Below are 27,434 nucleotides of genomic sequence, written 5' to 3'. Positions count from 1 at the left end.
AATGTGAGTGTGAATGGCTGTTTGTCTATACTATGTGCCCTGTGATTGGCTGGCGACCAGTCCAGGGTGTACCCCGCCCCAAGAGAGCTGGGAAAGGCTCCAGCATACACCCGCGACCCTAGTGAGCTTAAGCAGTATAATGAATGAATGTGTTCCATTAATTATTTTTACCACTGAATTTTTATAAAAGCAACTTTATCACCAAATATGATCAATATACATGCAAGTACATGACGGATTTGTAACATGGGCCATGTTGGATTTTTACAACTATACCTTGTCATTCTTCCAAGTGATGGGACTGTCGGAATGACCTTTTCCCTCTCTCATTTTTCTGGAGGGGTTCTATCCCATCTTAGGTAATGAGCCAATCATAAGTTACTGACTGCAGGTAAGACCTGTGGCTGTGTGTCATTATCTCATCAAGCCATCAGTCATACACAAGCTGCGGCGCCCTAAGGGGGTCTTTGCCGGTGGGTACACAGGTGAACCCTTAAATCAGGTTTAATTGGGCTGCTGACTAACAAGTGTGCTTGAAAGGTGTGGGAAAGCCATTCGGCTGTCCAGGATGTTTATGAGGCTGTGACAGATGCTACACAAGCTACTTAACTGCATGGACCGAGAAAAAGGGGACTCTAATAGTATGTAATCAATAAAATAACAGCTATTAGGGTTATATGTTTTATTTTTTCACATTACTTTATTATTACCTTCGCCAAGTGCTGTGCAAAGCATAAGTGCAGCAGGGACGTTATGTTGTTGCCGGCGTTTATCTGTTTGTTTGTGCTCAAAATAACGTAAAAAGTTCTGAATGGATTTGAATTAACTTTTCAGGAATTGGCGGACATGGGATATGGAAGAACTGAGAAATTTAGATGGTGATCCGGATCTTGGAATTTTAACAAAGTTTCTTAAAGATTGTGAGATAGGACCATTTTTGGCATTTGTGCATATAACTCCATAACTTGGGGGAAAAAAATGATTCTTTAACAAAATATTCATTCATTCATTCATATATTCAAAATAAAATAAAGTTCAACAAAATATCAAAGACTGATCCAAAAAATTTAGAATTATTATTTTGCCGTGAATCACAATATGGCACTTGACGGAGGTCTGAAATTATTTATTTGTTAGTTAGCTGAATTTCACCCCCAAAAATCTGCAAATAAAAGAGACTTTTCACATCATATTTTACATTTTCAAATTAATTTTATTATATGTGCCTTTACTGATATAGATTTCTTTTTTGTATGTTTGTCACACTTAAATGTTTTTTTTATTAAGAGGGAGAAAGAAAATCCAAAAGCTTTCGCCATCGCCATCGAATTAATTGTCCTCGTCAATCTGTGCTTGCTATGACCTTCCCACCCTCAAAGACAACTCAAAACCCACCCGTTCAATTTTTTTTAATGTGTGACTTTTTATACTTGACTGCTGTGCATTGTTTTTAGTTCTGTATGTTGTATCTTAATGTGCTCTGTTTTTATTCAGCTTTATTTTGTTTTTATCTTACTGTAAGGCATCATTGAGTATCTTGAAAAGCGCTATACATTCATTCATTCATTCATTTTCTACCGCTTATCCTCACAAGGGTCAAGGGGGTGCTGGAGCCTATCCCAGCTGTCTTCGGGCGAGAGGCGGGGTACACCCTGGACTGGTCGCCAGCCAATCACAGGGCACATATAGACAAACAACCATTCACACTCACATTCATACCTATGGACAATTTGGAGTCGCCAATTAACCTAGCATGTTTTTGGAATGTAGGAGGAAACCGGAGTACCTGGAGAAAACCCACACACGCACAGGGAGAACATGCAAACTCCACACAGAGATGGCCGAGGGTGGAATCGAACTTGTCTTCTAGCTGTGTGGCCTGCATGCTAACCACTTGGTCACTTAGACAAGCCTCAAGCATTATATAAGTGAAGAGAAATACCCCTCCTCTCGTCCGAAGTCAGCTGGGATAGGCTCCAGCACACCCTAGTATAAGCGGCATAGAGAATGGATGGATGAATTCCCATCCCAAATTAACAACCTAATCCAGCATCTTAGTCTCGTCGGTTCTATTGATTCTCCTCTCCACTCAACACTGCACATTTATTGACAACTCATAAAGAATGTTTATTACCCTGCTTCCTCTCAGCAGGAACCTTCCCTGCAATCTTCCCAGTCATTTATGAGATCATTTGTCAAAGCCTCAAAGATTTTCTTCTCTCTTTTAATTCATCATCATGATAGTCCCCTGCCTTTTGTACTGTAACTGTACGTGCATGAAGCAGCAAGAGCAGGGGGTAAAACAAGACCATTAACTCCTTCGGAGTCTTCCTATTCCTTTTTAAAAACAAAATTTACAGCTGAGCCCAGACAGTAAAGTCGGGCCCCAGTTCCCAGAAGGAACGCTGCTAAACATTTATGCAAGGCCAGAAGCAAAAAAAAAACCTTATTGCAAACATGTGTCTCTTCCAAAGGAGCCCTCAGAGAGCCATCGAGGGGTGACTGAATCAATGTGCTGAAAGACTGACGGCTAATTCTCAGTGCATCATTTTAAGAGATGTTGGTTGTCTTAACACCTAAGATAAACCAGGTGAAAACCACTGGATGTTGAATGTTATGGTCTGGGGCTGCATGAGTGCTGCAGGCCAACATTGTGAAGCAGAGCATGATGGCAGTTTTTCAACATGATAAATGATGTTTTATTTGTTTTGGACATGCTTAAAAAGTTATATAAAGGTACAGTTCTACACAACTGAAAAGGAGTAGGAAGAAGCATATCTTATTCAACCCCTTCTCCATGTTGTGTGAAGTGTGAAGGTGTGCGCTTAAATTCATTCATTCATTCATTTTCTACCGCTTTTCCTCACAAGGGTCACGTGGGGTGCTGGAGCCTATCCCAGCTGTCTTCGGGCGAGAGGCGCCAGCCAATCACAGGGCACATATAGACAAACAACCATTCATACTCACATTCATACCTATGGACAATTTGGAGTCACCAATTAACCTAGCATGTTTTTAGAATGTGGGAGGAAACCGGAGTACCCGGAGAAAACCCACGCATGCACGGGGAGAACATGCAAACTCCACACAGAGATGGCCAAAGGTGGAATTGAACCGTGGTCTCTTAGCTGTGAGGTCTGCGTGCTAACCACTTGACCGCCGTGCAGTCCTGCGCTTAAATTATTATTCATTCATTTTCTACCACTTTTCCTGACGAGAGTCACGGGGGGTGCTGGAGCCTATCCCAGCTGTCTTCGGGCAAGAGGCGGGGTACACCCTGGACTGGTCGCCAGCCAATCACAGGGCACATATAGACAAACAACCATTCACACTCACATTCATACCTATGGACAATTTGGAGTCGCCAATTAACCTAGCATGTTTTTGGAATGTGGGAGGAAACCGGAGTACCCGGAGAAAACTCACGCATGCACGGGGAGAACATGCAAACTCCACACAGAGATGGCCGAGGGTGGAATTGAACCCTGGTGTCTTAGCTGTGAGGTCTGCGCGCTAACCACTCGACCACCGTGCAGCTTATTCAAAAGTATTTAAATATGTGCAATTTACACTGTACATTATTGTTCATATTTGATGTAATCTATTTATTCTCCACATTATTATTATTATTATTATTATTATTATTATTATTATTATTATTATTATTATTATTATTATTATTATTATTATTATTATTATTATTATTATTATTATTATATGGGAGCCAGGCAATGACATTTCGTTGGCAATTTCACTGCTGTGTTATTGTGCAATGACAATAAAGAAAGTCTATCTATGTAAGAAATAGTGGAAAAAGTATGAGTGTGTGTTTTATTATGACTGAAAACATGTTCAGTGAATCAGTCACTAGCACTGACACCCACAACCTTAGTCACTGCCTCTTCCAGGCTTCAGCTGCTGCTGCTGCTGCTTCTGCTGTGCGCGATTAATCGTCACCACGTGCCCACTGAGCACACAAGGCAGCCACAGGTATGTCCCCATCACCCGGGGCCACACCAGTGAAAGCCAGCTTGCTGTCAGAACCTTTCGGGCGTCCAATCACACTAACGAGATGTGATTGAGTGCAGCGCTGCCAACGAACAAACATTTGTTCCGTGCATATACCATCCACTGATGTATGGAGACTTTCCTTGTGTATGTCCATTTATCTGTCAGGCTGTGGCTGCTTTGACTGCTGCGCCGCAGTGGAAAAGATAATCACGCACTGGCAGATGGGGAGTAAAAAAAATTGTCCACCTGGACAAATTTTAACATTCTGTGTGTTCTTGGCTGAGTGTGCAAAAAAAAGGGTTAACGCCTGATCAAGTTTGTAGGAATTAAAAAAAACAAGTGCACACTTGACAAGCCTTTGGAACAAGGGATTTTAAAAAAGCAGTACTTTTCTCCTTGTTAGCGGGTGCACTCGTGCACGTCTAGAGACCAGTATGTTTACATATACACGATACAATCAGTCCTCCTACCAGTTATTTATAACTGTCACCTTGCATGATAGAAATAAACGTAAAGACTCGGAATAGAAATCAAAAAACGGTTCTTGTTGAGTACAAATAATTCCCTAATTGGATTTCAGTTGCCGCAAATGACATCATCATAAAGTTTTACTTAGTAGTGAGTACTGATAAGTATTGTTACTACCTCAATCAATCATATTTATTTATTTAACAACCCAATACAATACACTCATATGTGACTTTACTCACCTGTATACACCAGTCATTATTTGCACTATGACCCATTTATCATTGCACTAAAATTAATATATCTGCTCCTGCATATGCTCCTGTGCAATACTATGTGTATATTTTGGATACCTTGTATATATCTTGTTAAATTGTCTTTTTTACTCTATACTTTTTTTTTAAACTTGACTACTGCACTGAAAGGAGAAGCTCTCCAATCTCGTTGTACAGCTTGTATAATGACAATAAAGGCCATTCCATTCGTAATCATCCTACATATCTTTCATCCCAGTCTGATGTTATTTAATTAATTGTTTTTCATTTTTATTCATTTATTATTCCTGAAGGTATGCATACCAAGCATTTTGTAGTAGGTTCTTACAAACAGGAGTGCTCTCCTGTCATGATTGTATTAGTCATTTGGTGAAATAAAGGATTTAGCTCTGACTTACACTGTAAATCGCCCTAATTTTATTACTCTACGATCAGTAGTCAATGATATAAATTATGTCAACAAATAATGTCTGACAGTTGCTAGAACAAGCTATAAAAACGGCATCATTTTCCCTCATTACGCATGCTCAAGCCCTCGGGGTCGAACAATTGTCCACGGTTGGGTGTTTCCCATTGACACAATACATAGCTATGTGGGTGTAAACATACAATAGGAAAAGGAATGAGAAAATAATTGCCGTCCCTTGGCCGTATGTGTGTGTTGGATGTGCTGGGTTCTTTTTTCCATGGTTTTGCATTTCTTGTCATGCGAGTGGTACGTGAACTCCAGTTTGGAGCCAGGGGCGTTTGCCTTGACCCCAGCAACAACTTTAGCGTGTTTACCTTCAAAACACTTTCTTCTTTTTCATACAAAGCAGATACTTTAGTAAAATACAAGACAGACTGGGGTTGTTCTCCTGAGGCAATATGGAGGTAACTTTTTAATGATTTTCCAACTGAACTGTAATATGTATCACTAGAGAAGGATCACTTGTTGACTATGCTTTTAAGAGATGCTAATTTGTGACGTAGTGGCTTTTCATGACGTCAGAAAGGAAAAACGTCCTCCCCCAGCTAGTTGGTCCACCCCGTGTATAAGTCCACCACTTCACAGAGGTCAGCTTTGTAAAAAAAACTTTGTAAAAAAATAGGGATGTTCTGTTCAGAATTTTATGGTTGTTTGTCTATATGTGCCCTGTGATTGGCTGGCAACCAGTCCAGGGTGTACCCCGCCTCTTGCCCGAAGACAGCTGGGATAGGCTCCAGCACCCCCCGCGACCCTCGTGAGGATAAGCGGTAGAAAATGAATGAATGAATGAATGAATGTTCAGGATTTTATGCTGCCGATACCGATCCCGATAATGCATGAGTGAAATCGTCCGATACCGATACCAATACCGATCACATAGATGCAGTTTAAATGTACCACTGGCTACATTTGGAGGCACCAAGGTTTTTTCTTGTAAGAGATACTTATACAAAATGATATCACTGATATCGTCCGATATCAATCTGTGGCCCATCAATCAGAGCAGGGCTCAAGTAGGACTCATTACATTACTCATTAAATTAAGACACACAAAATGATGTGATACTAAAAGCATTAGTCTAAATCTGGTTCTACCATATCTTACTTATTGTGTGGAAATATGCGGTAATGACTATAAATGCAATCTTCATTTGCTAAATGTACTGCAAAAAAGGTCAGTAAGGATAATTCATAATGCCGCCTACAGAGAACATACTAACTCCTTATTTCTAAACTCATAAATACTTAAACTTGCTGATATAGTTCACCTTCAAACAGCTAAAATAATGCATAAGGCTAAAAATAACCAATTACCTAAAAATGTCATCCAATACTTCTCTACAAGAGAGGAGAAATATGATCTCAGGGAAGAACTACATTTGAAACACTTATATGCTAGGACTACGTTAAAAAGCCATAGCATTTCAGTATGTGGAATCAAACTATGGAATGGAAGTAAGGAACTCAAACAATGCACTACGATGAGCCAATTCAAGAAACAATACAAGCAGTTGATGTTTGCTAAATACAAGGATGAAGAGTCTTGAACCAGTCATGATGTGCTATACATATCACTATATTGACACTTACTATGGTACCCATTATGTCATTGTATGGTCATATCACTGCGTACTTCAGTAAGGGGTACATTATTAAAAAAACAACAAAAAAAACCCTTAAACTGTATTATGGAAAGCAGGAAGTGAACAAATGTAACAGTTACTAATTGTAAAAGTACCAAATGGAGGGGTAGGATTTAATAAGCTTTGCTTCTTCCTACTCCTTTTGGACATATGGAACTGTGAACTGATTATGTGATGCATTCAATTGTAATCTGATGCATGTTCAAATGAAATAAAACCATTACCATTACCATAAATTCCAGCATTATTGTTGGACCTCTGAGACTTATTTAAAATAGTAGAACCACAATACACAGGTTTACCTAACGAAATGGCCTGACCGGTGTTTTCCTTCTTTGTCCACTTTGTTGTTGAGTGAACAAATTGGAGCACAATGCTCTTAAAAAACAATGAACAAATGAATAAATAGCTCTTCATCATTCCCTCCCAGCTTTGTCTCAAACCATTGTGGGAATGGGCAGTGTCATTTTTCTCCTCGGAGAGCTTAGCTAGTTTGGCTGGCTGGCTTGAGAGGGCTCGGGGGTCCATCCCTATCAACCAGCGCCAATGTAAACACAGAAATTCCGTCCCAATTAGAAACGCTAAATGCATTGGACTCGGTACACTACAAGGGCCGGGTCCTGTGCAATTAATGCAGCCTGGGCTCCCACTGGCTTCCTCGGATGGCTGGGATGGTGGAGATGTATACAGTTTCAGTTCAAGGCCAGTGAGTGGAAGTCTGATTGGGCAGGTTGGACTCATCATGGAAATATAAACACAGGGGGATGAACTTGGGGGCTTGTGGGGTGGGAGGGGGTTGAGGTTTTCTTTGGGTCAGTCCTGCAGGGTTGCACCGCAGCAGGCCAGGAAGATATGTGAGGTGAGGGCGTCCTTTGAAGAACAGGCATTCAACAACAGACTGTGGAAAAAGAAGCAGACACACGTTTTCATTGGCTTTAAATCTGAATTCTTTCAAACAGAAACTTGCGATAGCGTCGATTATCCTTGGATTACTTTGCAAATTGATGGTGCAAGTGTCATTTTATACAGTCATACAATTTGGACTTCAGTAAAACTTCATCATAGGTCAAATAAAACCTCGCTTCCCAAAGTCAGGTACACATACTACGAGGGATACACGTTTTTATACACATTTTTATCTGAGGTAAGTGAATAAAAAATGAAAAAAAATTAGCGCTAAACACTGCTAATTACGTGTGCAACTGAATGTCTCACGGTGAATGGAGAACCGAGCAGAGTTCATTGCTCTGTGTGCTCCATATGAACAATAAGTAAGTTTGATTATTATTTAGTGGATTAATTCATTCACTACCAAAAATGTATATATACGCTCCAAAGGTTTTTTTGTGCAAAAGACAAAAAGAGGTGATGATGCAACTCCACAATAGAAGAGTACATTTTATAAGAACTCAGCATGCAACTTTCCTACTGAAATACATGTTGCACAGCAAACAAGAAGTAAAAAGCCACAGAATCTTGTAGCATTGACGAGATTACAAAAGTTGAATGCATTCACAATGTGCACAAGTGCGTAATTGCATGCAAGCACGCAGTTCAATTCCAAATGTCATAATTGTAAATATAAGCTTAGTTGTTTATATATTTTGCCTAATTATATATGGCTAAATTTGTGTGAAAATGAAAGTTGTGCAGGGCTGCACAGCGGTCAAGTGGTTAGCGCGCAGACCTCATCGCTAGGGGACCGGGGTTCAATTCCACCCTCGGCCATCTCTGTGTAGAGTTTGCATGTTCTCCCCATGTGTGGGTTTTCTCCGGGTACTCCAGTTTCCTCCCACATTCCAAAAACATGCTAGGTTAATTGGCGACTCCAAATTGTCCATAGGTATGAATGTGAGTGTGAATGGTTGTTTGTCTATATGTGCCCTGTGATTGGCTGGCGACCAGTCCAGGGTGTACCCCGCCTCTCGCCCGAAGACAGCTGGGATAGGCTCCAGCACCCCCGCGACCCTCGTGAGGATAAGCGGTAGAAAATGAATGAATGAATGAATGAATGAAGGCCATGCTTAACTACTGCTTTATTATGATTGTTAAACTTTCCCCATTAATTTGGTACTAAATTATTATGCAGACTTCAACCACTCAACCAAATTCAAGGCATTCAAACGGAAGGATGCCAACATCAAACTGGAATTAAAGATATGTAGGATGATTACAAAAATACACATCTTGACCTAGAATTACTCTAGAATTAAATAGTTAATTATACAGGTGTCCAGGTGTAGGGAGTACATGGACAAATTGAAGTAGAACTAAACAGTGATATGCAAGAACTTTGAGGACCTAATACTGTATATCCTAACAAGCAAAGTCAAGTATTTTAAAGAACTGTATACAAAATGAATGTAATATGAAAACACATTTCCAGCACAAATAGGATCCCCTTGAAACTAATCTTATGAGTGATGATTACACACTATAAACTATAGGGAAGAAGTTGATAAGAAGTGAAGAACTATTGTGTGTTGTTGTACAGTGGCCATTGTTGTATTGTTTGTTCCTTAGGTGTTGGCTTACTCTCAGCCTGTCTGGGGTGGTCTGGTCGCTGGCTGCCTTGCTCTAAGAGCCTACTCATGCTCAGCCATAATACCGACTTCACGGTACGGTAATAGTACGACTTCACACCCTAACACCCAATTTTAATTTTTAGAACTATTTTCAGTCTTTTTTGGAGTCGTTCTGATTATTTATTTCACTCAAGTGTGCTGCTGTCATTAACTTCTTGCAAGGGGGCCATTGCAATAATTAAATAATATGTCCTTTTCTGCTGCCCATCCATCCATCCATTTTCTATGCTGCTCATCCTCACTATGGATGAGCAGCTTTCTTCGAGCGACAGCTTTCTTCGAGCGAGAGGCAGGTTATCTTACATAGTAGGCTATTTCAGGCCATCATAGTCATTCTGATTATGCATTTTGCACAAGGTTGCCGCTGTCAATTAACTAGCACATTCTATTCTCCTGTATTAATGTAATTTATCTGACTTTGTGGACTATTTCAAGTCATCACAGTTGTTCCGATTATTTTGCACAAGGTTGCCACTGTCATTAATGACTTGCAATAGTGTTCTACTCTGCCATATTACTGCAATTCCTTGACTTAGTGGGCTATGTTCAGTCTTATTTGTAGTTGGTCTGCTTACAAATGTAGTCACATGTGAGCGAACGTGTTGGGGGTTTGATTGAGTCTTTGTATATCATTTTGATGATGAATCGTGTATCACGGAGCACATTACAGGGATTCTATGATTCTGCTATGTTAAGTGCATGTGTATGTGTGTGCATGAAATCGTGTGGGGCTCTTTACCACCTTTTCCAATCGTACCAAAATACAGTGAGTCAGTGCACTTAGACAAGACATGTTAAGTGGGCCCAGTCATGGTACAATTGGACTAGTGTGAGTACACCCTAAGACAGTTTGCTAACAGAGCTCTCACTCCATTGCCTATAATGAAAATCCATACTAAACATTTAGCACTGTGTGAGAAAGGCTGGAAATTCAATAAGATGCTTAACACAATTTATAAATGACAGGAAGAGGCAATCGAACACAGAGGGCTAAAAAACTAAGACGAATGATTTTCTGTGTGAAATGCGTTCATTTGGCTAAAACCTTGCTGCAGTGTCAGCAGCCTGTGTGCACAGATTGGTGGAAAATGGTACTCCAAGAGCCAAAATGAATCCCAATGCTGTTTTTTTTTCCCCCTGCAAAGATGATCTCTCATGCCGTCAGGAGGCGTCTTTGCTGAGGTGTTCCCCAAAACTAATGGCTGCTCTTGGACGTCGATAGTAAACTAATCTGCAGCCTGCAAGGCACAGGAAGTAGATCTCATTAGCGCTCATTGGACTGTCTTCTAAGGAAACTTTCATCTTTGGACAGCAAGCCCTTTTGAAAGCCAGCCTAATGTCACTTACTAGCTGTGGGGTTAATGGTCTATGCAAGATGTCTAATATGAGCCATGAAAGAGTGAGGTCATCTATAAGATGCTGGTGTTTTAACATGTGTGCATTCACAGCTGCAGTTCTTTTAACACTCATTCGCTTTCATGAACCTTATATATTTTAGACTATTTTACACTAACTAAGTGTGTAAAAACTATTAACGTCACACAAAAAGGATGTCGAGATTATACGTTTTTACTTACACATACTTACGAAACCTTAATCGTCTCAAAGTAACTATACAAATATACGGAGACGTGCTGCCACTCTGCGGGGAAACTTGGAAATTGCAGTAAAAACACACTTTTTTGCCGACGAGGGTTATAAAATGATGCACATGAAAGCGTTTTTCTCTCAGACTACTTTATTATTTAATGTTTGTTAGTGATAATGCAGATATAGAGCATTTTAGCGCTCATACGACTACAGTAAAGTTAGATATACAGTAACTGATTCGGACTTCCGCTATATGTTGTCATTTATATGTTATATGTTCAAGTTGGTGGACTAGTCGCTTAAATTTAATCTAAATATGTGGTTATTTCCGTCACGGTGGCTTAAAAGATGAACATTTTACTTTTATGACAGATTTTAGTTTTAGTTCTGTGACTATATCGGCAGAACCGGAAGTTTGAATCTATCACCATTATCGCTGTCTTTACCCTAGCCACGTGAGCGTTACTAATAAATGATTTTATATTTACATTTACATTTTAAATGACACACCAACAACAGGCTCGTCTATGATTACTAGACAAGTGGTGTATTTAATGACAAAATAAAATGAGTGATATCCATATTTTTAGTTGATAAGTTGATACCGGATATCCGATTCAGTTCAGGAAGTGTCCGTCTTGTTTTTGTTTTTCGACTGCTTCGTTTCGACGTTTTCTTACCACTTCAGCAGCAAACTTCACTCGCGTCCTCTCGGCTTTCAAAATGGGATGCGATGGTGGAACTATTCCCAAAAGACACGAGTTGGTGAAAGGACCCAAAAAAGTCGAGAAGGTGAATTACGTTGGCGAACTTTGCTAGATTGCTAACTAGCTCACGGCTAACGTCCACTTCGTAATCGTGGCTGTTTGTTTTTATAACGAATTACCGAGTCTAGAAGTCTCATTTTAAACACCCCTCTCAGAAATCCCTCTTAGTTTTTCCCAGTGGTAGATTTCTTTACATGGCTAGCTTTCCTAGCATGCTAGCTAGCTTTCCGTCGCTGAGAGAAATCATTGTTGTTTATCCAGGGAGCTGTTGTGGTTAAAACGCCACCATAAACTCGATTTGGATTTTTGTTGTTTGTCGCGATTAATATGTGTACTTTACAATTGCTCACAGGTTGACAAAAATGCAGAATTGGCTGCCAAATGGAAATACTGCGCCCTAAGTCAGGAGAAACTCAGACGTCCAATTGTTGCCTGTGAACTGGGAAGGTAAGTGAAAATGTAAACTAAATTTAAAATAACATATGAAAATGTGCACACTATGTTTAATTAAGTCCAACTACTTATTTGTTGTAGGCTTTATAACAAAGATGCTGTCATTGAATATCTTCTGGATAAGTCTGCCGAGAGACCTAACACTGAGGCCGTGACACATATTCGTGGAACCAAGGTGGGCTTCTTCTTTTTTTTTTGGTATTTACTCACCAGACGAGACGATGCATGAGATTGGGTCCATGCAAATTAGTCGGATTTTCCATTTGAAAGGGGTGTGGGTTGTCTCCAGGTACTCTGGTTTCCTCCCACATTCCAAAAATATGCATGACTCTAAATTGCCCATAGTTATGAATGTGAGTGTGAATGGTTGTTTGCCCTGTGATTGAATGGTGAATCCCGCCCAAAAGAGTCAGCTAAAACAGGCTCCAGTCTAGAGAGGACCACAATCGCAAAATTGTTCTCTCACACTTTAAAAAGTTAGTACATACCTCATGAACATCATATCCACTTCCCTGTTCTCGTGAAATCTTGTCACGTTGTACTCTTATGTCATGAGTATACACAGTATTAACGATTCATACAGTACTTGGAAGTGTGTGGAATTATTGGATTTGTTTTTGGACTACAGGATATAAAAGAACTCAACTTGACGGATAACCCAGAGTGGGAGGGAGAGAGAAGGAACACCAAAGGAGACAAATATGAAGACATCCACTGTGGAATGTTTATTTGCCCTGTTGTCGGGTTAGAGATGAACGGCAGGCATAGGTAAAAACAACACCAAACTCCACATAACATGGCGAATGAAAATGTAATGCCTGATGTTTTAATTTTCAGGTTCTGTTACCTGCAGACATGCGGTTGTGTCTTCTCGGACCGTGCCCTCAAGGAGGTGAAGACCGAAATCTGCCACAAGGTGAGCGGCACTTACACTTTTAGCCAGTAACATTAAGGCATTTTTGGATATGATAAATAGCTTTTATTTTAATGCAAATGTATATTTAGGTACCCAAATGATTTTACCATATTCAGACAATACACCCACCTGGTATATGTTTAGGACCGTTTATATGCACGTCTGGTGACGAGAAAAGCAAAATGTTCATTGTTATTGTTTGTGGAGAAGAAAGTTTAAGTGCAGAAGATTTAGCTAATTTCCATTAATTCTCATAAGGGGAAATAAGTAAATAAAAAAAAACTATAGAGCTAAACTTGCCATAGAAGTTTTGTGGAAATTTAACATAAATGTTGTACCATTTACAGCCACGGGAAACAATTTCACAATAATATTCTGATTAAGCAATCAGAACAAAGAAGAACAGCTGCCTACCAGTTTCATAAACACAAATTACTAGTTATTGATCAATGTTAAAAAAAAATCAGTGCATCATCCCATTTCCGAGACAACATTTTGGATGTTCCTCCCGTAAATGTGTGCAAACAATCTGGACAACATTATACTGAAAGTTCACTAATAATTACCACCATTGAGTTTATGCTGCAGCACACTTGTTGAGACTGCTACTGCTGCTTAAGTTGCTCTGTGTGGCCAGCAGCCATGACGCCTCTATGGGAACAGTGGCCTGGCTCAGCACCTTGTTTCTGTGCCACTGCTCCAGACAGTCCAGAGCCTCTGGGGAGACGTGGCTGTCAAATTTGTTGGCAAACATGCTGTTCCTGTTGATGATCCACGGCAGGTCCTCCACTCCGTAGATGCAAATGTCTCGTACATAACGGCCTGGAAAATGACCAGAGAAAGTACTCATAGTTTCCATATCTATTATTTTTCAACAATTTTAATTAAAGTGATAGTTTGGATTTTTTTTTACATGAAGTTGTATGACACCCTCATAAGCAGCGAAGCTTGTCAACAGCGACTCACTCCCCACTCCCGTGTCCGTGTCCTGAGTTCTGGTTGGATTTCGGTGCTAAGGAAAGTGGTTCCACTTAGTTGGTGGGGACAGTTAAGTCATGAGTTTGGCTTCTCAAAACAAAATGTGTTCAAAAGCATAATACAATTGCATCACAAAAATGTCTAATCATAAAAATCAGACCTTGGGAATCACTCTGCATTATTTTCTCTGCCGTCGTATCACTTTGCGCTCCCGCCTGTCAATTGTTGCGCACATTTGCTTCACCACTTTCACAGTGTTTACTACTTGTACAGTAAAACTAGACATCTGATTATGAAACAAATGATGATGACATTCCTTTTAGCACAAAGCCAAAGGGATATATTTATGAACCGGAATACACAGACGTCGCCGAACTTCATCAGATGGAGTTCAGTGCTAGTGCCATAGAGTTGAGTAACAACAACAACAACAAGGGGCTAATGGGTGGCAGAAATTAGCTAGTTCTTACCTGTGCTACTGGAACAGCAGAACCCTTCAAAACACGTCTCATCCTTTGTCCTGGGCGTGTAGGAACATAATCCTCCTTGCAAAAGTGTGGACTACACACACAAAGCTGTTTCACCCTAGCCGCTATTGTTCCCACATTATAGCCAATGGCAAGCAGCCAAAGTTGTCTAATAATAATGCCTGTTACAGGAAAATGATGGAATTTATACGGTGCCACTTTCTTGCTGTACCAGCCCGGATAATTACAAGTATGTACGTACGTCTCGTGTTACAGTGACCACCGTGATCCGTGCATCGAAACACTGTGAAAGACATAGACAGCAATGGACAGGCGGGGAGTGCAATGTGTTGAGACGGCATAGAAAACTAGAAAATTCCCGCGGAAATTTTGATGGACTGGCCACCTGTGCTGTGAACCTCGGGCCCGGTGTGCCAACGGCTACCGCGGTAGCACCTAGCAAGAAAGCCTCAAGTGCGGAAAAGGTTGATGCAGTCCCATAGTGTCCCCACATCATGCCAAGTGTGTATTTGCCTTTAAACTTGAGTAAATTAGCTAAAATGCTAACATGCTAACGGCTACCGTGCTAACACATAGCAAAACAGCCTCAGGTCCTGAAAAGTTTGGGGCAGTCCTACAGTGTCCCCACATCATGCCATGTGTGTATTTTCCTGTAGACATGAGTAAATTAGCTAAAATGCTAACATGCTAACAGTCATCATGCTAGCACCTAGCAAGAGGGCCTCAAGTTTAGAAAGTACCAAGGTTGTCCTATAACCTCCCCACATCATGACATGTGCTTAGTAGCCTTTAGGCATGAGTAAATTAGCTTAAATGCTAACATGCTAACAGTTATCATGGTAGCACCTAGCAAGAGAACCTCAACTTTAGAAAGTGCCAAGGTTGTCCTGTAACATCCCTACACCATGCCATGTGTGTATTTGCCTGTAGACATGAGTAAATTAGCTTAAATGCTAACATGCTAACAGGCATTATGCTAGCACCTAGCAAGAGAGCCTCAAGTTTAGAAAGTGCCAAGGATGTCCTATAACCTCCCTACATCATGCCATGTGTGTATTTGCCTTTAGACATGAGTAAATTAGCTTAAATGCTAACATGCTAACGGCTAACATGCTAGCAACTAGCAAGAGGGCCTCAAGTTTAGAAAGTGCCAAGGTTGTCCTATAACCTCCCTACATCATGCCATGTGTGAATTTGCCTGTAGACATAAGTAAATTGGCTTAAATGCTAACATGCTAACGGCTACCATGCTAGCAACTAGCAAGAGGGCCTCAAGTTTAGAAAGTGCCAAGGTTGTCCTATAAACTCCCTACATCATGCCTCGTGTGTATTTGCCTTTAGACATGAGTAAATTAGCTTAAATGCTAACATGCTAACGGCTAACATGCTAGCACCTAGCAAGACAGCCTCAAGTTTAGAGACTGCCAAGGATGTCCTATAACGTCCCTGCATCATATATGTGTGTATTTGCCTTTAAACATTAGCAAATTAGCTTAAATGCTAACATGCTAACAGCCATCATGCTAGCACCTAGCAAGAGAGTCCCAAGTTTAGAAAGTGCCAAGGTTGTCCTATAACCTCCCTACATCATGCCATGTGAGTATTTGCCTTTAGACATGAGCAAATTAGCTTAAATGCTAACATGCTACCGGCTAACATGCTAGCACCTAGCAAGAGAGCCTCAAGTTTAGAAACTGCCAAGGTTGTCCTATAACGTCCCTGCATCATGCCATGTGTGTATTTGCCTTTAAACATAAGCAAATTAGCTTAAATGCTAACATGCTAACAGTCATCATGCTAGCACCTAGCAAGAGAGTCCCAAGTTTAGAGAGTGCCAAGGTTGTCCTATAACCTCCCTACATCATGCCATGTGTGTATTTGCCTTTAGACATTAGTAAATTAGCTTAAATGCTAACATGCTAACGGCTAACATGCTAGCACCTAGCAAGACAGCCTCAAGTTTAGAAACTGCCAAGGTTGTCCTATAACCTCCCTACATCATGCCATGTGTGTATTTGCCTTTAGACATGAGTAAATTAGCTTAAATGATAATATGCTAACGGCTACCATGCTAGCACCTAGCAAGAGAGCCTCAAGTTTAGAAAGTGCCAAGGTTGTCCTATAACCTCCCTACATCATGCCATGTGTGTATTTGCCTTTAAATGTGAGTAAATTAGCTTAAATGCTAACATGCTAACAGTCATCATGCTAGCACCTAGCAAGAGAGCCTCAAGTTTAGAAAGTGCCAAGGTTGTCCTATAACCTCCCTATATCATGCCATGTGTGTATTTGCCTTCAATGTGAGTAAATTAGCTTAAATGCTAACATGCTAACAGTCGTCATGCTAGCACCTAGCAAGAGAGCCTCAAGTTTAGAAAGTGCCAAGGTTGTCCTATAACCTCCCTACATCATGCCATGTGTGTATTTGCCTTTAGACATGAGTAAATTAGCTTAAATGTTCACATGCTAACGGCTAACATGCTAGCACCTAGGAAGACAGCCTCAAGTTTAGAAACTGCCAAGGATGCCCTATAACGTCCCAGCATCATGCATGTGTGTATTTGCCTTTAAACATGAGCAAAGTAGCTTAAATGCTAACATGCTAACAGTCATCATGCTAGCACCTAGCAAGAGAGTCCCAAGTTTAGAAAGTGCCAAGGTTGTCCTATAACATCCCTACATCATGCCATGTGTGTATTTGCCTTTAGACATGAGTAAATTAGCTTAAATGTTAACATGCTAACGACTAACATGCTAGCACCTAGCAAGACAGCCTCAAGTTTAGAAACTACCAAGGTTGTCCTATAACCTCCCCACATCATGTCATGTGTATATTTGCCTTTAAAAGTGAGTAAATTAGCTTAAATGCTAACATGCTAACAATCATTATGCTAGCACCTAGCAAGACAGCCTCAAGTTTAGAAAGTGCCAAGGTTGTCCTATAACCTCCCTACACCATGCCATATTTGTATTTGCCTTTAGACATGAGTAAATTAGCTTAAATGCTCACATGCTAACAGTCATCATGCTAGCACCTAGCAAGAGAGCATCAAGTTGAGAAAGTGCCAAGGTTGTCCTATAACCTCCCTACATCATGCCATGTGTGTATTTGCCTTTAGACATGAGTAAATTAGCTTCAATGCTAACATGCTAACGGCTACCATGCTAGCACCTAGCAAGAGGGTTTCAAGTTTAGAAAGTTCCAAGGTTGTCCTATAACCTCCCTATATCATGCATGTGTGTATTTGCCTTTAAACGTGAGTAAATTAGCTTAAATGCTAACATGCTAACAGTTATCATGCTAGCACCTAGCAAGAGAGCCTCAAGTTTAGAAAGTGCCAAGGTCGTCCTATAACCTCCCTATATCATGCCATGTGTGTATTTGCCTTTAAACGTGAGTAAATTAGCTTAAATGCTAACATGCTAACATGCTAGCAACTAGCATTTAGCCACAGAGAGAGTTCAGAAGTTTATCTAAAAAATGAGCCATCAATCACGTTTCTACGTGGCCGTATGGCTGAGCTACAAGGCTGTGAAAAGTCTGTAAATTCTCGTTTTCTCTGGAATGCGGCTGTTCTAAAAATAGAATGGTGTACCTAATCTAGTGGCCGATTTTTTTTTCTATCGCGAATAGCGTCGCCATGGTTACACGAAACGTTCCAAAAAATAAATACCGCTGTAGTCCCGAGCGTCACGATTCCGACGGTGTAACATGTGTGGGGGTCCTTCTTGCGGTTTTGGCCGCATTAGGCGCGCAAAAATGGGAAGATTAAGATATAATAAGAAGAAAAATAACTAGAAAATTCCCGCGGAAATTTTGATGGACTGGCCACCTGTGCTGTGAACCTCGGGCCCGGTGGGCCAACGGCTACCGCGGTAGCACCTAGCAAGAAAGCCTCAAGTACGGAAAAAGTTGATGCAGTCCCATAGTGTCCCCACATCATGCCAAGTGTGTAATTGCCTTTAAACTTGAGTAAATTAGCTTAAATGCTAACATGCTAACAATCATTATGCTAGCACCTAGCAAGAGAGCCTCAAGTTTAGAAAGTGCCAAGGTTGTCCTATAACCTCCCTACATCATGCCATGTGTGTATTTGCCTTTAAATGTGAGTAAAGTGGCTTAAATGCTAACATGCTAACAGTTATCATGCTAGCACCTAGCAAGAGAGCCTCAAGTTTAGAAAGTGCCAAGGTTGTCCTATAACCTCCCTACATCATGCCATGTGTGTATTTGCCTTTAGACATGAGTAAATTAGCTTTAATGCTAACATGCTAACAATCATTATGCTAGCACCTAGCAAGAGAGCCTCAAGTTTAGAAAGTGCCAAGGTTGTCCTATAACCTCCTTACACCATGCCATATGTGTATTTGCCTGAAGACATGAGTAAATTAGCTTAAATGCTAACATGCTAACGGCTACCATGCTAGCACCTAGCAAGAGGGTTTCAAGTTTAGAAAGTGCCAAGGTTGTCCTATAACCTCCCTATATCATGCCATGTGTGTATTTGCCTTTAGATGTGAGTAAATTAGCTTAAATGTTAACATGCTAACAGTTATCATGCTAGCACCTAGCAAGAAGGCCTCAAGTTTAGAAAGTGCCAAGGTTGTCCTATAACCTCCCTACATCATGTCATGTGTGCATTTGCCTGTAGACATGAGTAAATTAGCTTAAAAGCTAACATGCTAACGGCTACCATGCTAGCACCTAGCAAGAGGGCCTGAAGTTTAGAAACTGCCAAGGTTGTCCTATAACCTCCCCACATCATGCCATGTGTGTATTTGCCTTTAAACGTGAGTAAATTAGCTTATATGCTAACACGCTAACAGTCATTATGCTAGCACCTAGCAAGAGAGCCTCAAGTTTAGAAAGTGCCAAGGATGTCCTATAACGTCCCTGCATCATGCATGTGTGTATTTGCCTTTAAACATGAGCAAATTAGCTTAAATGCTAACATGCTAACAGTCATCATGCTAGCACCTAGCAAGACAGCCTCAAGTTTAATAACTGCCAAGGTTGTCCTATAACCTCCCTACATCATGCCATGTGTGTATTTGCCTTTAGACATGAGTAAATTAGCTTAAATGCTAACATGCTAACGGCTAACATGCTAGCACCGAGCAAGACAGCCTCAAGTTTAGAAACTGCCAAGGATGTCCTATAACGTCCCTGCATCATGTCATGTGTGTATTTGCCTTTAAACGTGAGTAAATTAGCTTAAATGCTAACATGCTAACAATCATTATGCTAGCACCTAGCAAGAGAGCCTCAAGTTTAGAAAGTGCCAAGGTTGTCCTATAACCTCCCTACACCATGCCATATGTGTATTTGCCTTTAGACATGAGTAAATTAGCTTAAATGTTGACATGCTAACGGCTACCATGCTAGCACCTAGCAAGAGAGCCTCAAGTTTAGAAACTGCTAAGGTTGTCCTATAACCTCCCTACATCATGTCATGTGTGCAATTGCCTTTAAACGTGAGTAAATTAGCTTAAATGCTAACATGCTAACGGGTCCATGCTAGCACCTAGCAAGAGAGCCTCAAGTTTAGAAACTGCCAAGGTTGTCCTAGAACCTCCCTGCATCATGCCATGGGGGTATTTGCCTTTAAACATGAGTAAATTAGCTTAAATGCTAACATGCTAACATGCTAGCAATTAGCATTTAGCCACAGAGAGAGTTCAGAAGTTTATCTAAAAAATGAGCCATCAACCACGTTTCTACGTGGCCGTATGGCTGAGCTACAAGGCTGTGAAAAGTCTGTAAATTCTCATTCTTTTCACTGGCATGAGCTGTTCTAAAAATAGCCCAAATGTCCCTAATTTTTTGAACCATTGATTTTTGCGTTTTTCAAACGCGAATAGCGTCGCCATGGTTACACAAAACGTTCCAAAAAATAAATACCGCTGTAGTCCCGAGTGCCACGTTTCCGGCGGTGTAACATGTGTGGGGATCCTTCCTGCGGTTTTGGCCGCATTACGCGCACAAAAGTGGGAAGATTAAGATATAAGAATAACTAGAAAATTCCCGCGGAAATTTTGATGGACTGGCCACCTGTGCTGTGAACCTCGGGCCCGGTGGGCCAACGGCTACCGCGGTAGCACCTAGCAAGAAAGCCTCAAGTACGGAAAAAGTTGATGCAGTCCCAAAGTGTCCCCACATCATGCCAAGTGTGTAATTGCCTTTAAACTTGAGTAAATTAGCTTAAATGCTAACATGCTAACAATCATTATGCTAGCACCTAGCAAGAGAGCCTCAAGTTTAGAAAGTGCCAAGGTTGTCCTATAACCTCCCTACATCATGCCATGTGTGTATTTGCCTTTAGACATGAGTAAATTAGCTTAAATGCTAACATGCTAACATTCTAGCACCTAGCAAGACAGCCTTAAGTTTAGAAACTGCCAAGGATGTCCTATGACGTCCCTGCATCATGCATGTGTGTATTTGCCTTTAAACGTGAGCAAATTAGCTTAAATGCTAACATGCTAACAGTCATCATGCTAGCACCTAGCAAGAGAGTCCCAAGTTTAGAAAGTGCCAAGGTTGTCCTATCACCTCCCTACATCATGCCATGTGTGTATTTTCCTTTAAACGTGAGTAAATTAGCTTAAATGCTAACATGCTATCAATCATTATGCTAGCACCTAGCAAGAGAGCCTCAAGTTTAGAAAGTGCCAAGGTTGTCCTATAACCTCCCTACATCATGCGTTGTGTGTATTTGCCTTTAGACATGAGTAAATTAGCTTAAATGCTAACATGCTAACGGCTACCACGCTAGCACCTAGCAAGAGAGCATCAAGTTGAGAAAGTGCCAAGGTTGTCCTATAACCTCCCTACACCATGCCATATGTGTATTTGCCTGAAGACATGAGTAAATTAGCTTAAATGCTAACATGCTAACGGCTACCATGCTAGCACCTAGCAAGAGAGCATCAAGTTCAGAAAGTGCCAAGGTTGTCCTATAACCTCCCTACATCATGTCATGTGTGTATTTGCCTTTAAACGTGAGTAAATTAGCTTAGATGCTAACATGCTAACAGTTATCATGCTAGCACCTAGCAAGAGAGCCTCGAGTTTAGAAAGCGCCAAGGTTGTCCTATAACCTACCTACACCATGCCATGTGTGTATTTGCCTGAAGACATGAGTAAATTAGCTTAAATGCTAACATGCTAACGGCTACCATGCTAGCACCTAGCAAGAGAGCATTAAGTTTAGAAAGTGCCAAGGTTGTCCTATAACCTCCCTACATCATGCCATGTGTGTATTTGCCTTTAGACATGAGTAAATTAGCTTAAATGCTAACATGCTAACGGCTACCATGCTAGCACCTAGCAAGAGGGTTTCAAGTTTACAAAGTGCCAAGGTTGTCCTATAACCTCCCTATATCATGCCATGTGTGTATTTTCCTTTAGACATGAGTAAATTAGGTAAAATGCTAACATGCTAACAGTCATCTTGCTAGCACCTAGCAAGAGGGCCTCAAGTTTAGAAAGTACCAAGGTGGTCCTATAACCTCCCCACATCATGAGATGTGCTTAGTAGCCTTTAGGCATGAGTAAATTAGCTTAAATCTTAACATGCTAACAGTTATCATGCTAGCACCTAGCAAGAGAGCCTCAAGTTTAAAAAGTGCCAAGGTTGTCCTATAACCTCCCGACATCATGCCATGTGTGTATTTGCCTTTAGACATGAGTAAATTAGCTTAAATGCTAACATGCTAACGGCTACCATGCTAGCACCTAGCAAGAGAGCCTCAAGTTTAGAAAGTGCCAAGGTTGTCCTATAACCTCCCTACATCATGCCATGTGTGTATTTGCCTTTAAATGTGAGTAAATTACCTTAAATGCTAACATGCTAACAGTCATTATGCTAGCACCTAGCAAGAGAGCCTCAAGTTTAGAAAGTGCCAAGGATGTCCTATAACGTCCCCGCATCATGCATGTGTGCATTTGCCTTGAAACATGAGCAAAGTAGCTTAAATGCTAACATGCTAACAGTCATCATGCTAGCACCTAGCAAGAGAGGCTCAAGTTTAGAATGTGCCAAGGTTGTCCTATAACCTCCATACATCATGCCATGTGTGAATTTGCCCGTGGACATAAGTAAATTAACTTAATTGCTAACATGCTAACGGCTACCATGCTAGCAACTAGCAAGAGGCCCTCAAGTTTAGAAAGTGCCAAGGTTGTCCTATAAACTCCCTACATCATGCCATGTGTGTATTTGCCTTTAGACATGAGTAAATTAGCTTAAATGCTAACATGCTAACGGCAAACATGCCAGCACCTAGCAAGACAGCCTCAAGTTTAGAAAGTGCCAAGGTTATCCTATAATGTCCCTGCATCATGCATGTGTGTATTTGCCTTTAAATGTGAGTAAATTAGCTAAAATGTTAACATGCTAACAGTCGTCATGCTAGCACCTAGCAAGAGAGCCTCAAGTTTAGAAAGTGCCAAGGTTGTCCTATAACCTCCCTACATCATGCCATGTGTGTATTTGCCTTTAGACATGAGTCAATTAGCTTAAATGCTAACATGCTAACGGCTAACATGCTAGCACCTAGCAAGACAGCCTCAAGTTTAGAAACTACCAAGGTTGTCCTATAACCTCCCCACATCATGTCATGTGTGTATTTGCCTTTAAACATGAGTAAATTAGCTTAAATGCTAACATGCTAACAATCATTATGCTAGCACCTAGCAAGAGAGCCTCAAGTTTAGAAAGTGCCAAGGTTGTCCTATAACCTCCCTGCATAATGCCATATGTGTATTTGCCTTTAGACATGAGTAAATTAGCTTAAATGCTAACATGCTAACGGCTACCATGCTAGCACCTAGCAAGAGAGCCTCAAGTTTAGAAACTGCTAAGGTTGTCCTATAACCTCCCTACATCATGCCATGTGTGCAATTGCCTTTAAACGTGAGAAAATTAGCTTAAATGCTAACATGCTAACGGGTCCATGCTAGCACCTAGCAAGAGAGCCTCAAGTTTAGAAACTGCCAAGGTTGTCCTAGAACCTCCCTGCATCATGCCATGGGTGTATTTGCCTTTAAACATGAGTAAATTAGCTTAAATGCTAACATGCTAACATGCTAACAATTAGCATTTAGCCACAGAGAGAGTTCAGAAGTTTATCTAAAAAATGAGCCATCAACCACGTTTCTACGTGGCCGTATGGCTGAGCTACAAGGCTGTGAAATGTCTGTAAATTCTCGTTTTCTCTGGAATGCGGCTGTTCTAAAAATAGAATTCTGTACCTAATCAACTGGCCCATTTTTGAACGTTTCGGTTAATAGCGTCGCCATGGTTACACAAAACGTTCCAAAAAATAAATACCGCTGTAGTCCCGAGCGTCACGATTCCGACGGTGTAACATGTGTGGGGGTCCTTCTTGCGGTTTTGGCCGCATTACGCGCGCAAAAAAGGGAAGATTAAGATATAATAATAACTAGAAAATTCCCGCGGAAATTTTGATGGACTGGCCACCTGTGCTGTGAACCTCGGGCCCGGTGGGCCAACGGCTACCGCGATAGCACCTAGCAAGAAAGCCTCAAGTACGGAAAAAGTTGATGCAGTCCCATAGTGTCCCCACATCATGCCAAGTGTGTAATTGCCTTTAAACTTGAGTAAATTAGCTTAAATGCTAACATGCTAACAATCATTATGCTAGCACCTAGCAAGAGAGCCTCAAGTTTAGAAAGTGCCAAGGTTGTCCGATAACCTCCCTACATCATGCCATGTGTGTATTTGCCTTTAAACGTGAGCAAATTAGCTTAAATGCTAACATGCTAACAGTTATCATGCTAGCACCTAGCAAAGTGCCAAGGTTGTCCTATAACCTCCCTACATCATGCCATGTGTGTATTTGCCTTTAGACATGAGTAAATTAGCTTAAATGTTAACATGCTAACAATCATTATGCTAGCACCTAGCAAGAGAGCCTCAAGTTTAGAAAGTGCCAAGGTTGTCCTATAACCTCCCTACATCATGCCATGTGTGTATTTGCCTTTAAATATGAGTAAATTAGCTTAAATGTTAACATGCTAACAGTCGTCATGCTAGCACCTAGCAAGAGAGCCTCAAGTTTAGAAAGTGCCAAGGTTGTCCTATAACCTCCCTACACCATGCCATATGTTTATTTGCCTGAAGACATGAGTAAATTAGCTTAAATGCTAACATGCTAACGGCTACCATGCTAGCACCTAGCAAGAGAGCATCAAATTGAGAAAGTGCCAAGGTTGTCCTATAACCTCCCCACATCATGTCATGTGTGTATTTGCCTTTAAACGTGAGTAAATTAGCTTAAATGCTAACATGCTAACAATCATTAAGCTAGCACCTAGCAAGAGAGCCTCAAGTCTAGAAAGTGCCAAGGTTGTCCTATAACCTCCCTACACCATGCCATATGTGTATTTGCCTGAAGACATGAGTAAATTAGCTTAAATGCTAACATGCTAACGGCTACCATGCTAGCACCTAGCAAGATAGCATCAAGATGAGAAAGTGCCAAGGTTGTCCTATAACCTCCCCACATCATGTCATGTGTGTATTTGCCTTTAAAAGTGAGTAAATTAGCTTAAATGTTAACATGCTAACAATCATTATGCTAGCACCTAGCAAGAGAGCCTCAAGTTTAGAAAGTGCCAAGGTTGTCCTATAACCTCCCTACACCATGCCATATGTGTATTTGCCTGAAGACATGAGTAAATTAGCTTAAATGCTAACATGCTAACGGCTACCATGCTAGCACCTAGCAAGAGAGCATAAAGTTGAGAAAGTGCCAAGGTTGTCCTATAACCTCCCTACATCATGCCATGTGTGTATTTGCCTTTAGTCATGAGTAAATTAGCTTAAATACTAACATGCTAACGGCTAACATGCTAGCACCTAGCAAGAGAGCCTCAAGTTTAGAAACTGCCAAGGTTGTCCTATGACCTCCCTACATCATGCCATGTGTGTATTTGCCTTTAGACATGAGTAAATTAGCTTAAATGCTAACATGCTAACATGCTAGCAATTAGCATTCAGCCACAGAGAGAGTTCAGACGTTTATCTAAAAAATGAGCCATCAATCACGTTTCTACGTGGCGGTATGGCTGAGCTACAAGGCTGTGAAAAGTCTGTAAATTCTCGTTTCCTATGTGCTGTTCTAAAAATAGAACAAGAAATTCCCTAATCAAGTGGCCCATTTTTTAACGTTTTCGTTAATAGCGTCGCCATGGTTACACAAAACTTTCCAAAAATGAAATACCGCTGTAGTCCCGAGCGCCACGTTTCCGGCGGTGTAACATGTGTGGGGGTCCTTCTTGCGGTTTTGGCCGCATTACGCGCGCAAAAAGTGGAAGATTAAGATATAAGAATAAAAAAAATAATAATAACTAAACAGCAATAACAATATGGGCTGGCTCAGTAGCCAGCCCATAGACTGCTACTGCAAGTAGCAGTCTATGGGCTGGCTACTGGGCCAGTCCATAACTAAACGCACAAGGAATAACAATATGGGCTGGCTCAGTAGCCAGCCCATAGACTGCTACTGCAAGTAGCAGTCTATGGGCTGGCTACTGGGCCAGTCCATAACTAGAAAATTCCCGCGGAAATTTTGATGGACTGGCCACCTGTGCTGTGAACCTCGGGCCCGGTGCGCCGACGGCTACCGCGGTAGCACCTAGCAAGAAAGCCTCAAGTCCGGAAAAGGTTGATGCAGTCCCATAGTGTCCCCACATCATGCCAAGTGTGTATTTGCCTTTAAACAGGAGTAAATTAGCTAAAATGCAAACATGCTAACAGTTATCATGCTAGCACCTAGCAAGAGGGCCTCAAGTTTAAAAAGTACCAAGGTTGTCCTATAACCTCCCCACATCATGCCATGTGTGTATTTGCCTTTAGACATGAGTGATTTAGCTTAAATGCTAACATGCTAACGGCTACCATGCTAGCACCTAGCAAGAGAGCCTGAAGTTTAGAAAGTGCCAAGGTTGTCCTATAACCTCCCTACATCATGCCATGTGTGTATTTGCCTTTAGACATGAGTAAATTAGCTTAAATGCTAACATGCTAACGGCTACCATGCTAGCACCTAGCAAGAGGATTTCAAGTTTACAAAGTGCCAAGGTTTTCCTATAACCTCCCTATATCATGCCATGTGTGTCTTTGCCTTTAAATGTGAGTAAATTAGCTTAGATGCTAACATGCTAACAGTTATCATGCTAGCACCTAGCAAGAGAGCCTCAAGTTTAGAAAGCGCCAGGGTTGTCCTATAACCTCCCTACACCATGCCATGTGTGTATTTGCCTGAAGACATGAGTAAATTAGCTTAAATGTTAACATGCTAACGGCTAACATACTAGCACCTAGCAAGACAGCCTCAAGTTTAGAAACTACCAAGGTTGTCCTATAGCCTCCCCACATCATGTCATGTGTGTATTTGCCTTTAAACGTGAGTAAATTAGCTTAAATGCTAACATGCTAACAATCATTATGCTAGCACCTAGCAAGAGAGCCTCAAGTTTAGAAAGTGCCAAGGTTGTCCTATAACTTCCCTACATCATGCCATGTGTGTATTTGCCTTTAGACATGAGTAAACTAGCTTAAATGCTAACATGCTAACGGCTAACATGCTAGCACCTAGCAAGACAGCCTCAAGTTTAGAAACTACCAAGGTTGTCCTATAGCCTCCCCACATCATGTCATGTGTGTATTTGCCTTTAAACGTGAGTAAATTAGCTTAAATGCTAACATGCTAACGGCTACCATGCTTGCACCTAGCAAGAGAGCATCAAGTTGAGAAAGTGC

At 41.0% G+C, this 27,434-nt stretch overlaps 2 protein-coding genes across 4 annotated transcripts in view; one reads left to right on the top strand and one right to left on the bottom strand.

Moving 5' to 3' along the window:
- The first annotated feature begins 11,649 nt into the window (after positions 1-11,649).
- rtf2 (replication termination factor 2) overlaps positions 11,650-27,434 on the top strand; it is a 64,031-nt gene continuing 48,246 nt past the window's right edge. The window contains exons 1-5 of the mRNA XM_058055474.1: positions 11,650-11,833; positions 12,161-12,255; positions 12,343-12,436; positions 12,890-13,029; positions 13,099-13,177. Coding sequence (XP_057911457.1) covers positions 11,765-11,833; positions 12,161-12,255; positions 12,343-12,436; positions 12,890-13,029; positions 13,099-13,177 — 477 coding nt within the window. The 5' untranslated portion in view covers positions 11,650-11,764. The remainder of the gene's footprint in view (positions 11,834-12,160; positions 12,256-12,342; positions 12,437-12,889; positions 13,030-13,098; positions 13,178-27,434) is intronic.
- gcnt7 (glucosaminyl (N-acetyl) transferase family member 7) overlaps positions 13,001-27,434 on the bottom strand; it is a 57,964-nt gene continuing 43,530 nt past the window's right edge. For all 3 annotated transcript variants that reach the window (XM_058055472.1, XM_058055470.1, XM_058055471.1), the window contains one exon: positions 13,001-13,999. In XM_058055472.1, coding sequence (XP_057911455.1) covers positions 13,850-13,999 — 150 coding nt within the window. In that variant the 3' untranslated portion in view covers positions 13,001-13,849. The remainder of the gene's footprint in view (positions 14,000-27,434) is intronic.

The sequence above is a fragment of the Doryrhamphus excisus genome, chromosome 18, assembly GCF_030265055.1.
Source record: "Doryrhamphus excisus isolate RoL2022-K1 chromosome 18, RoL_Dexc_1.0, whole genome shotgun sequence".
NCBI lineage: Eukaryota > Metazoa > Chordata > Actinopteri > Syngnathiformes > Syngnathidae > Doryrhamphus > Doryrhamphus excisus.
The sequence above is the reverse complement of the archived record's forward strand: the minus strand, read 5'-3'. Positions and strand labels throughout refer to the sequence as shown.